This window comes from Pelodiscus sinensis, unplaced genomic scaffold (genome assembly GCF_049634645.1).
Source record: "Pelodiscus sinensis isolate JC-2024 unplaced genomic scaffold, ASM4963464v1 ctg64, whole genome shotgun sequence".
NCBI lineage: Eukaryota > Metazoa > Chordata > Testudines > Trionychidae > Pelodiscus > Pelodiscus sinensis.
The window spans coordinates 188,283-201,620 of record NW_027466015.1 but is presented as its reverse complement, the minus strand read 5'-3'; the positions used below and the strand labels follow the sequence as shown (position 1 = coordinate 201,620).

The window sequence follows — 13,338 nt, the reverse complement described above, 5'->3', positions numbered from 1 at the left end:
GGCCGGGGAGCACTGCGCGGGGGGGAGGGGCTGGCCGGGGAGCACTGCGCGGGGGGAGGGGAGGACTGGCCGGGGAACACTGCGCGGGGGGGAGGGGCTGGCCGGGGATCACCGCACGTGGGGGGCAGTGCCGGGGGGAGGGGCAGTGCCCGAGCGCGGGGGGGCCTGCAGCGCGGGAAGGGGGGGGCTGGGCACGGCCGGGACGCGGAGGGGTGGCCCCGCCCCTTACCCAGCGCGTGATCTTCCTTGAACATCCACTTCATGGTGCGGCCCGGAGCGCGCGGGGGTCGCAGCCCGGGGGTCGGTGCCGGGTCGGGCCGGACCTGTCACCGTCACAACAACAGCTAAGCGGGCGGGGCTTCCGGCTCACGAGTTGCTTAGCAACCAGGCGAAGGGGCGGGGTTTCCGGCCTACCGTGACCGAGCACTCGTGATGGGTGGGGGCGGGGAAAGGACCATGACATCCGGGGACCTCGCGCCGGGTCATATGGCGGTCACGTGACGCCGTTCCGAGTGGCGCGCTGTATGTGAGGCCCCCAGGCAGCCGCGCTCCACGTAGCGCCGGCAGCGGGGCCCGGCCGAGAGGCGCCCTGCCGGGGGACTCAGAGCAGTCATTGGACAGCGGCCCTGCGGTGGGCGGGGCTCCGAGTCGTCTCGCCCTTCTGATTGGCTTAGTTGCCTGTCAATCCCAGTGTGTCCCAGTTGCCCTGGTAACGGATCCGGCTGTGGGGCTCGCGCCATGGCCCGGCTGGAGCTGTTCTCCCACGCGGGGCTGCGCGTGCGCTACCGCGCCGGGCTCTGCTCGCTGGCGGCGCTGGGGCTGCTGCTGCTGGCGGCGCTCACCTACCTGCCGCCGCTGCTGGTGGCGTATCGGAGCCAGGGTGAGCGGCCGGAGCCCGGCTCGCTCGCGCGGGTCAGACCGAAGGGCCATCGCGCCCGAGGGCGGGAATCCCCGAGCGACCCCTGCCCAGCTCTTGGGGACCCCGTTCTAGCCTCGCCTTGCAGGTCCTCTGGCAAGGAGTTCCACAGGTTGACTGCGTGCTGGGCTATCAACAACACTTCCTTTTTATTTTAACCTTGCTGCCCGCTCATGTCATTGGGTGACCCTTAGTTCTTATGCCAAGGAAACCAGTAACTATCTTTTCCTCAGTCACTCTCTCCACATCGCTCCCACTCTCCCTTAGCGTCCTTTTTTCTAAAATGAAAAGTCCCAGCTTTTTAATCTCTTCATATGGCACTTGTTCCAAACACTTCATCATTTTGTTGCCCTTTTCTGAACCTTTTCCAATGCCAAGAAATCTTTTTTGAGGTAAGGCAACCACCTCTATATGCAATATTCAAAATGTGGGCATCCCATGAATTTATAGAGTCAATAAAATATTCTCTATCTTATTCTCTATACCTTGTTTAATGATTCCGAACATTCGGTTTGCTTTTTTGCCTGCTGCTACATGTTGCATGATGTTTTCAGAGAACTATCCAGAATGACTCCAAGATCTCTTTCTTGATTGGTTATACCCAGGGCTCGCCAAGCCACATGCACAGATCACCCGAACCCGGCTCTTCTGGATTGTAATCTACTTGCCACAGGCGAGTAGATTGCATTATTTGTTGAGCCCTGGTTATAACTAAATTAGTCCCCATCATTGTTTATGTATAGTTGGCATTATTTTTTCCAATGTGCATTACTTTGCATTTATCAATATTAATATTCATTTCCTATTTTCTTGTTCAATCACCTAATTTTCTGAGATCCTTTTGAAGCTCTTCACAGTCTGCTTTGTTCTTAACTATCTTGAGCAGTTGAGTATCATGTGGCAAATTTTGCCACCTCACTGTTTACTCTTTTCTCCAGATCATTTATGGCTATGTTGAATAGGATTGTTCTCAGTCCCTGCTTGGGGGACACTGCTGTTGTTGGCTTCCACATCAGGGAGGGGCCAAACTCTGGCAGTGTTCACTCCTCCTTCAGCATCATTCCCAGCACATATTTTCCTATTATGTCTCTGCTTGCAGGACTTTGGCTGAAGCAAAGTACCTACATGGAGCAGCCCACAATACAGTTTCGATATGAGGTACTTCTGGTGGCTATGACTGGAGCTGAGCCTGGCAGCTTCCTGGCTTGGAGTACATTTCCAACCTTCAATCGCCTCCAGCAAGACCAGCTGCGAGTTCCTCTTATTTCAGTAGGTTATGTGCAGTGGGGTGGGATCATAGGAGGGTGCTCTGTTGACTTAATTATCTGTGTTTGAAATATGTGCCAGTTGGCCCACACACCAACTTGAAATACCTCCAGTGATGGGTTACACTAAGTAAAATGCCCTTATGGGCTGGGAGAGGGGAATATGCAAACCTTGCGAATATATATATGGTACAGTAGATAATTAAAGGGAGACGTGAGGGAGGGAGGTATAGAGGTTAAATAAGCGGGTGAGGTATAAAAAACATTAGCAAGAGAATGGAGAATACAGCTCCATTGTATTGGATAAAGGAAAAATAGATGCTGGAAAAGATCTGAGAAAAAAATGTCACCAAGTATTGTGTAGAAAGTCTTTTGGTTAGCTGTTCGGTAGTGCTTTCAGCTTCTAACCTCTTGGTGGTAGTTCCCAAGTGAAGTATTCTGATTCCAGTGGCAAACTGTTATACCTTTTGTATCATATAGACCAGAGAAGAAGACCAGAATCATGATGGCAAAATGGACCAATTACATTTTAAATTAGAGCTTCCTCTACAATCTACAGAGCAAGTACTTGCTGTCCAGCTCATTCTGACTTTCTCATATCAATTACATGTGAGTAGTTCAGAGTCTGTCAACGTAGATGGCCCCCTCACAATGATATTTGAGTGCCCAGTTCAGCATTCTTGTAACAATAATGTAAGTGACAATAAAAGACCATAATATACATTTTTTAGAAGTCTGCTGTATGTCAAGACTAAGTAAATCCATGTTTGATATTTTTTTACTCCTGGCCAAGCTTTCTGCTGCATATGTCATCAGACTGCTAGAACTCTCCTAATTATAGCTGTGGGGTTTTGGCAGGCACTGAGAAATATACAATTTTGTTAGAAAAGGATGCTGCATTTTTATATTCCCTTAGCTTCTTGCAATACCTAATGATATGTCAGTTCTCTAGGGGTGACAGTAGCCCCTGTTTTAGCAGATATTCTTACAATTATTTTATATGCTCTTAGATTATAGAGCAGGAGCAGTTAAGATATGGCCTGCTGGCTGACTTTGGATCCGCCCTGCACCACCCTCTCTGCTCTCTGCCTGCTTCAGCCCCAGGCCACTCAAAATGGCTGGCTGCTCCCTCCATATGTCTCTAGGCACTGCATGCCCCTTGCAGAGGGGAGGGAAGACTGTGCATGCCCCTGCACTCACTGGTAGGAAACAGAGCAATGTGGTCAGGGAGCAGAGCAAGCAGGAGTCACATTGCTTTACTTCTGTCTCTGTTGTCAGTGAGTAATACGAGAGAGGGCAGACTCCAGTTTCCAGAGCCCTTGTAGTCCCCCAGGATGCATCAGTTGGGGAAAGAGGGTGGGGGGCAGAGTAGGGGCAGGGGAGGCATGGCCTGGGGCAGATGGGGGTTGTCCTGGCTTTTCCCCAGACTGAGGTAGGGTCATGTGGCCAGTGGCTCCCTGTGTCCCACTTCACCAGTCACCCCTGCTTCTGGTCTTAGAATCTATGAAGCCTCATGTCTAAAATTATCTTATCTCTTTTTGGCTCTTAAAATTTAGTGTAAAATAAAATGCATATAGAAATTTTGTAGCGATTTAAGGATGAAAGATTTTTGGAGAGTTTTCTTGTAGATTTAGTTGTATCTACTGTTTTAGTTTCAGTAGATTTAGTTGTATCTACTGTTCACTTTTTCAGAGAATGTCAACATTTGTGATGCAGAGCATGGCTTTTATCCAGTCGTCCTCCCCTATTCCAGGGTCCCAGCTTTATGTGAATGGAGACCTGAAATTGTACCAGAGGCAATCACTTAGCCATTGTGGAGTAGACACCAGATACAATGTGAGGAGAACCTTTCTTGTCCCATTACCCTTTTTGCATGAGTAATGACCAGAATTATCCCTACTCAGAGCACAGACTGCATCCCAGACTAGCTAAACTATGGTGTACTTACTGAGTAACAGGGTGGGAGAAGCTCCTGTGGCTGCCATGCCATGTAGGCTGTGGACTGGGATTATTTATCTTTATAGACAGAAACACTTTGTGCAACAAATTGGGTAAAAGCAACTTTCTGGTGAGGGACATGAATTCTTTATATTGGCATTAAAATACCACATTGTGTAACAGGTATCTGTGATCAATGGCACAAGCCCTTTTGCAAGCGACTACGAAATCACTAACATCATTTCAGCATACCAAGATAGAAATGGTAAGTCAGAACTAATGAATTTTAATCCTAGGACGGTTTATATGAAGTTTGAGGAACAGCTAGCCAAAAATTGTAAAAAGGAATAGCAAAATGTTTTTAAGTACATCAAAAGCCAGCTAAACAACCAGTGGGGCCAGTAGACAGTCAAGATGCTAAAGGAGTACTCAAAGATGATAAAGCCATTGTGGAGAAAATAAGTTCTTTGCTTCGGAATCTCCAGCTGACCCGGCATTTCAAAGGAGCAGCGCAAAGCAGGGCCTGGGGTCAGCTGGAGTCCCCAGCTGACCCCAGGCTCAGTGCAGCACTGCCCCTTTGAAACACTGTGGCAGGTGGAGTCCCCAGCTGATCCCAAGCTCCATGTTGAGCTGCCCCTTTGAAATGCTGCCCCAGCTGGAGTCACCAGCTGACCCTGGACTCAGTGCAGCTCTGCCCTTTTGAAATGCCATGAGCAGGGACTCCAGCAGATCCCGGGCTCCCACTGCGCTGCCCCTTTGAAACTCCCTAGTGGCATTTCAAAGGGGCAGTGCCCAGAAACACCTGCAATTAATGTGTTAAAAAAATTAACGCGTTAATTGTGCTCTGCATTAATTGCAGGCATTAACATGCATTAATTGACAGCCCTAGTATTTACTTGTTCGCATAACATAAAAACTAGAGGTCATCAAATGAAATTAATAAGTATCAGGTTTAAAACAAAAGGAAGTATTCATGCAGAGCGCAGACAACCTGTGGAACTCCGTGCTAGAGGATGTTTTGAAGGTCAGGACTTTTAATAGGGTTCAAAAAAAGAACTAGATAAATTCATGGAGGTTAGGTCCATCAATACTTATTAGCCAGGATGGGTAGGAATGGTGTCCCTAGTCTCTGTTTGTCAGAAGCTAGAAATGAATTAACAAGAGAGGAATCACTTGATGATTCTCTATTCTGTTCACTCCCTCTGGGGCATCTAGCATTGGCCACTGTTAGAAGACAGGATGCTGGGCTGGATGGACCTTTGGTCTGACCCAGTACGGCTGTTCTTAAGTGTTTACATATAACAATGGTTGATGGCTGTTCCTGAGGATTTATCTTTTGGGTATCAGTTTGAAAGGCCTCTTACGCATCTTCATTCTTTTTTGATTGCAGTAACAACAGTTTTTTACGGTCCCAATCCTGTGTGGCTGGTAGGGAGAGCTGCAGAAGCACCATTTGTGATTAATGTCACTATCCGTTACCCAATGGAAGTTATTTTATATCCTTTAGTAATTGTGTGAATTTCAATTATATGGTAAGATATTTAATGATGTTCTGAACTTAAAATACAGTGCCTTTCCCACTTCACCTGTATGTAATATCAAACATATCAAAGTAGTGAAAATGTTTCTAAACTTTCATTGGTAAATGTGTAGATTCTAAGGTGGAGCTACTTGTGCTCAGAATAGTAAGGCTGTTTTAGAAACTTGTTCAAACTCAGTTATGGCTCCATCTTCCAGTGGTTCTCTTATGAAAAGTTATGTACAATTCCCATAGTCCCATTTTTTTTCCTGGATTTATTTCTAACCTCTTCCTTTTCTAAATATACATACTCACTTCTGTTGAGTTGTGCTGCATTTAATTTTAAGTTTACAAGTTCGGTAATGCTCCTTGACTCTTACTACATATCAGCCAGGTTTCTGGGAAATGATCAAATTTGCTTGGATCCAGTATGTTAGTATCCTGCTTATCTTTCTTTGGGTGTTTGACAGAATAAAAACCTTTGTGTTCCAGAATCAGGTGCTAACCACAATACCAGTGTTGCCAGTTTCCCCAATATCCTCTTATAAACAGCACCAGGCCTGATCAAATGCCTGAAATGACTTCAAAGAGACTCAGATAAGAGGCTATACTTCATTTTCATTTTCTTTAAATGTGTGTATCTCTGAAGATGGGGAACTTTATAAGTTACATTCTGGATCATGTTCTGTTAATGCTACCGCGGTCTAAGGTTCCAGGATATTTTTATTTCTTTGTATTTAGCAGACATCAGGTTGCTGTGAGAGAACACTGTTTTGAGATTTGTGTTCGGGAGTGGGAACGTGGGGGAGAGATTTTAAAAGAATGGGAAAGAGGCAAAGGCACACTTCCCAAGAGTTTGTGGTTCCACATCCTCTTTCATTGTTCTGGTACCTTAATGTCCCTGTTCCACAATCATGAACAGGCAACAGCCCTGTTGCTTTCTGTGTTGCACCTTTGTTTGGAAGACAAAATGTTATCATATGAATTAGATTTTATTAAATGCCAGATATTTTGAACATGTAACATTAGGTGTCATTTTAATTGAATGATGGACAGACTTAATTTGATGTATTAACATTAATTATCATTTTGACACTTTATTATTTATTTGTATTACCATAGTACCTAGACATGGACCAGAACCCCAGTGTGCTTGGTGCTGTGCAAGCACAGGACAAATTGATTATCCCTAAGCAAAAGTACAATTTCAGGTATGATGATTGATGACAAATGGATACTGAAAACAAGGATGCAGTAAGACAGTACTGGCTAGCATGGTAACAGTGCAGTCTAATTTATGCAATCATTACAGTATTTGTTTGTTGGCATCCTGGCAAATGGGTCTTAAGGAGGGAGTTCAAGCATGAACAAATGAAGTTAAACCATGGAGAAGGTAGGGTTACAATGTAAGAAATGTAAAACCATGGTAATTGGAGATACGGATTTAAACATCAAAATTGATGATGAGCTAGAGTGGGTAGATCAATTTCACAGATCTTGGAAGCATAATAAGTCAAGATGGTCCATGTTCAGAGGAAATAAGAATAAGGATCAGCAAAATGAACATGTCTTCGGTAAACTTAGGAATATTTAGAAACTTACTATCATAGAATACTAGGACTGGAAGGAACCTCGAGAGGTCATCGAGTCCAGTCCCCTGCCCTCATGGCAGGACCCAGTACTGTCTAGATGATCCCTCAGACATTTATCTAACCTACACTTAAATATGTCCAGAGATGGAGATGGAGATTGCACAACCTCCCTAGGTAATTTATTCCAGTGTTTAACCACCCCGACAGTTAGGAACTTTTTCCTAATGTCCAACCTAAACCTCCCTTGCTGCAGTTTAAGCCCATTGCTTCTTGCTCTATCCTCAGAGGCCAAGATGAACAAGTTGTGGCACCCTTATGACACCCTTTTAGATACCTGAAAACCACTATCATGTCCTCTCTCAATCTTCTCTTTTCCAAACTAAACAAGCCCAGTTCTTTCAGTCTTCCTTCATAGGTCATATTCTCTAGACTTTTAATCGTTCTTGTTGCTCTTCTCTGAACCTTCTCCAATTCTCCACATCTTTCTTGAAATGTGATGCCCAGAACTGGACACAGTACTCCAACTGAGGCATAATCAGCGCAGAGTAGAGCGGAACAATGTCTTCTTGTGTCTTGCTCACAACACACCTGTTAATGTATCCTAGAATCATGTTTGCTTTTTTTGCAACAGCGTCACACTGTTGACTCATATTTAACTTGTGGTCCACTATAACCCCTAGATCCCTTTCTGCCGTACTCCTTCCTAGACAGTTGCTTCCCATTCTGTATGTGTGAAACTGATTGTTCCTTCCTAAGTGTGGAGCACTTTACATCTGTCCTTATTAAACTTAATCCTGTTTACCTCAGACCATTTCTCCAATTTGTCCAGATCATTTTGAATTACGACCCTATCCTCCACAGCAATTGCAAATCCCTCGAAGGTTGGTATCATCTGCAAATATGGTATCCTTACATACAAAACTCAGTGTGTGTTTCATCGTAACTCCATATGGAGAATATTAGGAGTAAACAGTGAGGAAAGAAAAATGAACTATGAGGTCAGAAAAATGGCTACAGCATGGTCTCTATTGCAAAAAATTTGTAAGAGAAGACCTCAATGCCTAGGATATGTGTTATGAATGGGTCCTAACTGACTGTCATAGAATCCTGGGTCTGGAAGTGACATCATGAGGTCATTGAGTCCAACCCCCTGCCCAAAGCAGGACCAATCCCAACTAAATCATCCCAGCCAGGGATTTGTCAAGCTGAGACTTAGAAACCTTTAGGGATGGAGATTCCACCTCCTCCCTAGGGAGCCCATTCCAGTGCTTCACCAATAGTGAAATAGTTTTCCCTAATATCCAACCTAGACCTCCCCCACTGTAACTTGAGACCATTCCTCCTTGTTCTGCCATCTGTCACTACTGAGAACAGCCTCTCTCCATCCTCTTTGGAACCTCCCTTCAGGAAGTTGAAGGCTGCTATGAAATACCTCCTCACTCTTCTCTTCTGCAGACTAAATAAGCCCCAAACCCTTAAACCTCTCCTCATGTGCTCCAGCTCCCTAATCATTGTGGTTGCCCTCCTCTGGACCCTCTCCAGTGCGTCCACATCCTTTCTGTAGTGGGGGGCCCAGAATTGGATGCAGTACTCCAGATGTGGCCTCACCAGTTCCGATTAAAGGGGAATCATCACTTCTCTAGATCTGCTGGCAATGCTCCTCCTAATACTCCCTAATATTCCATTCACCTTCTTGGCTACAAGAAAAGAGAAGATTGCGGGGGGACATGATAGCATGGTGCCAGACAAGTCAGAGTTACTCAGACAGGGGTTGCTGGAACATCTCACAGCTGGCTTGGTCTTGAAGTGCTTAGATATTACACTGCTTTCACTTAGGCTTGGGCTATTTGCAGGGTGATGGAGAAAGCTGCAGGTGCATGATTGATCTTACCAATCGACAGTCTGTTCAGCAGTGATCTGTACCGCTCATGATTCGTGTTATACAGATGTCGGCATAGTCTGAAGCTCTGACTATAACATGGCCAAGGACATGCCAGTGTTTGAAAACCACCTGAGGCATCCTCGGTCCAGTTTGTTACTCTGCCTGGTGCTGGTGTTTGTGAGGAGCTGGCCATGCTTCACACTGTTATGGAGGAGAATTACACTGGGGTAGACCTTTCCCACCCGTTCTTTGCCCATTGTGCCACTGCAGAGTGGGGAGCCCTGTCCGACTCTGGCATTGAAATCTCCAGGAGGATGTTTGCCTGCCCTAGGTGTGGCTGCAGTCCTCACATCAAGTGTTTATAAAACTGCTCCTTGTTGCCTTCATCATCCTCAAGTCTTGGGGCGTGTGCACTGATCACTGCAGCATTGTCATGATCAGAAGGAGTGCTGAATAGCACCCGGTGACTAAGGGGTTAATTCAGGTACCTAGCAAAGATGTTGGCTGGAGGGAGGGGTTGGGCAATCAGCCAATAACAATAGAGGTAGGAATTTCAGACTTGAAAAGAGGGGTTTTTCTTTTCTTATTTTTTCTGAGGTCAGAGCAGTTTCTCCCAGGTCTTGAGGGAGATGGGAGGCACTTTCTGTCTCCAAGAACCGACTTCTTGAAAAGTTTAAGTGGTAGGGCTGTCAAGCAATTAAAAAAAAATCACAATTAATTGCGCGATTAATCCCGATTAATTTTTTTAAAACAATAATAAGACTCCAGCTGACTCCAGGCTCTGTGAAATGTTGCCCCTTTGAAACACTGCCATGGCATTTCAAAGGGGCAGCGGGGCACAGCTGATCCCAGGCTCCATTCATGCTGCCCCTTTGAAATGCTGTGGCAACATTTCAAAGGGTCAGCACTGCACGGAGCCTGGGGTCAGCTGAGGACTTCAGCTGACCCCAACTTCGCTTTGTGCTGCCCCTTTGAAACTCCACGGCAGTGTTTCAAAGGGCAGCACTGCATGGAAATGCCTGCGATTAATCCACATTAAAAAAATTAATATGTCAATTCTGTCCTGCATTAATCACAGGTGTTAATCTGCATTAATTGACAGCCCTAGTAATTAGGGAAAAGTTTAGCTAGTCCATCAGGATTTATTGTTTTCCTTGTTTGGGGGTTTGAAAATCATGACTGAGCTGGCTAATTGTTTTTCTCTTTTGTAACTAAGGATTACAGCCCAGGAACTTTCCCTGAGTATATGTATCAAATTGTGGCTATTTTCCACCTAGCCAATTTACTATACTTGCAACAGTAGTTTTGTTTTGATAATAAAAGTTCTGACACAACAATCGGCCAATACTGGTTAATTAAAAGAAAAAGAAAACTCTTAAGTGCCTAGTTACAAGGGCAGAGTCCATGGTTGTCTGTGAAATCCCTCTGTTTTTCCCAACTCCAAGCAAAACGGAGATTGGGGCAGGGGGAGAGCTTTACCTTAGGGAGGGGATTCCCAAATGATCCCTTCTCTGCTTTTCTTGGAATCACTTCAGTGGTGGCAGTTGTTACCCCAATTTTTATGCAACAGCAATGAAGAAACAGTCCTGTTTTTTTTTCTTTTTGAATCTCAGGAGACTGAAATTGAATAAGTTTGTCTCTGGGAATCAGAGACAGGTTTGGCAGAGGTTATTCTGCTAGCCGGCCCCCCAACTCTGCATGCATACTCCTAGGTTGGTGGATTGAGCCGTGATGGGCATAATGGTTATTCCAGAGCTGGAGCTGAGGAGTCGTGAGATACTCATTGATCCCCACGGGGAGCTCCAGCAGCAGACTGGCGAGCCTATGTTTGATGGCAAATCCAATCCCATGGAATTGTAGGAAAGCAAAGCCATCTGAGAAGAGACAGAAGGTGTCAACACCCATATCCTCTTTTCATTGGCCCTCATCAGCTAAGTGATTCCCATGAGAGCTGCAGTGTCAGAACTGTATCTTGCCAGGTCTCTAGCAATTAGAATAATAGAATCATAGAATCCTAGGGCTAGAAGAGACCGCTGGAGTCATTGAGCCCAATCCCTGCCCAAAGCAGGACCAATCCCAACTCAATCATCCCAGCCAGGGCTTTCTCAAGCCAGGACTTAAAAACATCTTGGGCTGGAGATTCCACCCCTCCCTAGGGAACCTGTTCCATAACCCATTCTGGCTGTTCTCTATTCTGGGCATTCGCTGTGCTGAGAGTCCGTAAGGGTGTGGGCATTCCAGGTGGCAAAATTCAGTGTCTCAGTCGTGATGTGGGATGGTTGGGACACTATCAACCTAACATTTTGTGAAGGTGCAAACAGCTCTTTGTGTAGATTCCTGTGTTAGGAAGAGTGCTATCTATTGACTTTGTTTCTTATCTGCTTCGTTTTAACTACCTGATCTTCAGGTGCTCACTGATTCCCAGTTCTGCCTTCCTGTTTTTCCCTTTGATATTTGCATATCCTCTGCTCCCTGCCCCCTCTCCTTTTTTTCCTTCCCTCCTCTCCTATTTATTTTGGGTCTGCACATCCTAAACTCAAAAGTCCAGTCATCTAAAGAAGTGGGCTGTGCCCACGAAAGCTCATGATAGCATCTACATGTTTTGTTAGTCTATAAAGCGCTACCAGACCATTTGTTGTTTTCAAAGTTATATCTTGTTTAGGCCATGGAGTTGAGTGATACTATTGGCTGCGACCATCCAGCTGGAAGAGTATGAGAGCGCCTTTACTCAGATCACCATTTCTAGCCCCCTCCATGTTTTGGGTGAGCCAAGGAGATAGATCTCTTCCAACCCTCTGATTCTATGATTCTCAGGAGGTTAATGAGTCCAGCCCTCTGCCCAAACCAGAACCAATCCCAACTCAATCATCCCAGCCAGGGCTTTGTCAAGCTGGGACTTAAACACCTCTAGGGATGGAGATTCCACCACTTCCCTAGGTAACCCGTTCCAGTGCTTCACCACCCTTCTAGTGAAATAGTTTTCCTTCTATCCAATCTAGACCTCCCGCACTGCCATTTGAGACCACTGCTCCTTGTTCTGCCATCCATCATACTGAGAACAGCCTCGTTCCATCTTCTCTGGAACCTCCCTTTAAGAAGTTGAAGGCTGCTATCAAATCCCGCCTCACTCTTCTCTTCTGCAGACTAAATAAACCCAAATCCCTCAGCCTCTCCTATTAGGTCATGTGCTACAGCCCCTAATAATTTTTGTTGCTCTCTGCTGGACTCTCTCCAATATGTCCACATCCTTTCCATAATTGGGGACCTGGAATTGGATGCAATACTCCAGATGTGGCCTCACCAGTGCTGAATAAAGGGGAATAATCACTTTTCTAGATCTTCTGGCAATGCTCCTCCTAATGCTCTCTAATATTCCATTCACCTTCTTGGCTACAAGACGACTGGCCACCTCTAGGACCATGGCCACCATCAGGACAATTACTCCAGACGTGACAGATTAGGCATTTTAGAACTCACTTCTCAAAGAATTAAATTTAAGCATAAGAGAAATACGAGTTATGAAATACACACGCCAGTCAACTGTTGATTCATATAGTGGATGAAAAGCTGGATAACTTCCAGGTCCTTTTCTGCTGAACTGAACTCCTAATGCACCCTAATATGTCATTAGCCTTCTTGACTACAAGGGCACACTATTGACTCATATCCAGCTTCTCATCCACTGTAACCACCAGGTCCTTTTCTGCAGAACTGCTACTTAGCCAGTTGGTCCCCAGCCTGTAACAATGCTTGGGATTCTTCCGTCCCAAGTTCAGGACTCTGCACTTGTCCTTGTTGAACCTCATCAGATTTCTTTTGGCTCAATCTTCTAATCTGTCTAGGTCACTCTGCCCTCCAATGTATCTACCTCTCCCCCTAGCTTAGTGTCATCCTCAAACTTGCTGAGGGTGCAATCCATCCCCTCATTCAGGTAATTAATAAAGATGTTGAACAAAAACCAATCCTTGGGACACTCCACTTGAAATCGACCACCAACCTGACATTGAGCTGTTGATCACTACCCATTGGGCCCGACAATCTAGCCAGCTCTCTATTCACCTTACAGTCCGTTTATCCAATCCATAACTTGCGGGCAAGAATATTATGGAAGACCGTATCAAAAGCTTTGCTAAAGTCAAGGTATATCACATCCACTGACTTCCCCATGAGCTAGTGACCTCATCATAGAATCTAAGCAGATTGGTCAGGCAGGACTTGCCCTTGGT

The 13,338-nt window shown here is 45.5% G+C and overlaps 2 protein-coding genes across 10 annotated transcripts in view; one reads left to right on the top strand and one right to left on the bottom strand.

Moving 5' to 3' along the window:
* The window catches only part of GABARAPL2 (GABA type A receptor associated protein like 2), a 37,064-nt gene extending 36,667 nt beyond the window's left edge, over positions 1 to 397 (bottom strand). The window contains exon 1 of one of the 4 annotated variants that reach the window (XM_075918253.1): positions 230 to 397. In XM_075918253.1, the coding sequence (XP_075774368.1) occupies positions 230 to 263 (34 nt within the window). In that variant the 5' untranslated portion in view covers positions 264 to 397. The remainder of the gene's footprint in view (positions 1 to 229) is intronic. The other 3 variants (XM_075918254.1, XM_075918251.1, XM_075918252.1) reach the window with 3 other exon arrangements.
* Positions 398 to 471: 74 nt separating this feature from the next.
* Positions 472 to 13,338, top strand: part of LOC102448959 (carbohydrate sulfotransferase 5) — an 87,678-nt gene continuing 74,811 nt past the window's right edge. The window contains exons 1-7 of one of the 6 annotated variants that reach the window (XM_075918238.1): positions 472 to 631; positions 2,016 to 2,185; positions 2,662 to 2,790; positions 3,874 to 4,017; positions 4,303 to 4,384; positions 5,510 to 5,620; positions 6,027 to 6,070. In XM_075918238.1, the coding sequence (XP_075774353.1) occupies positions 2,042 to 2,185; positions 2,662 to 2,790; positions 3,874 to 4,017; positions 4,303 to 4,384; positions 5,510 to 5,620; positions 6,027 to 6,070 (654 nt within the window). In that variant the 5' untranslated portion in view covers positions 472 to 631; positions 2,016 to 2,041. The other 5 variants (XM_075918237.1, XM_075918234.1, XM_075918236.1 and 2 more) reach the window with 5 other exon arrangements.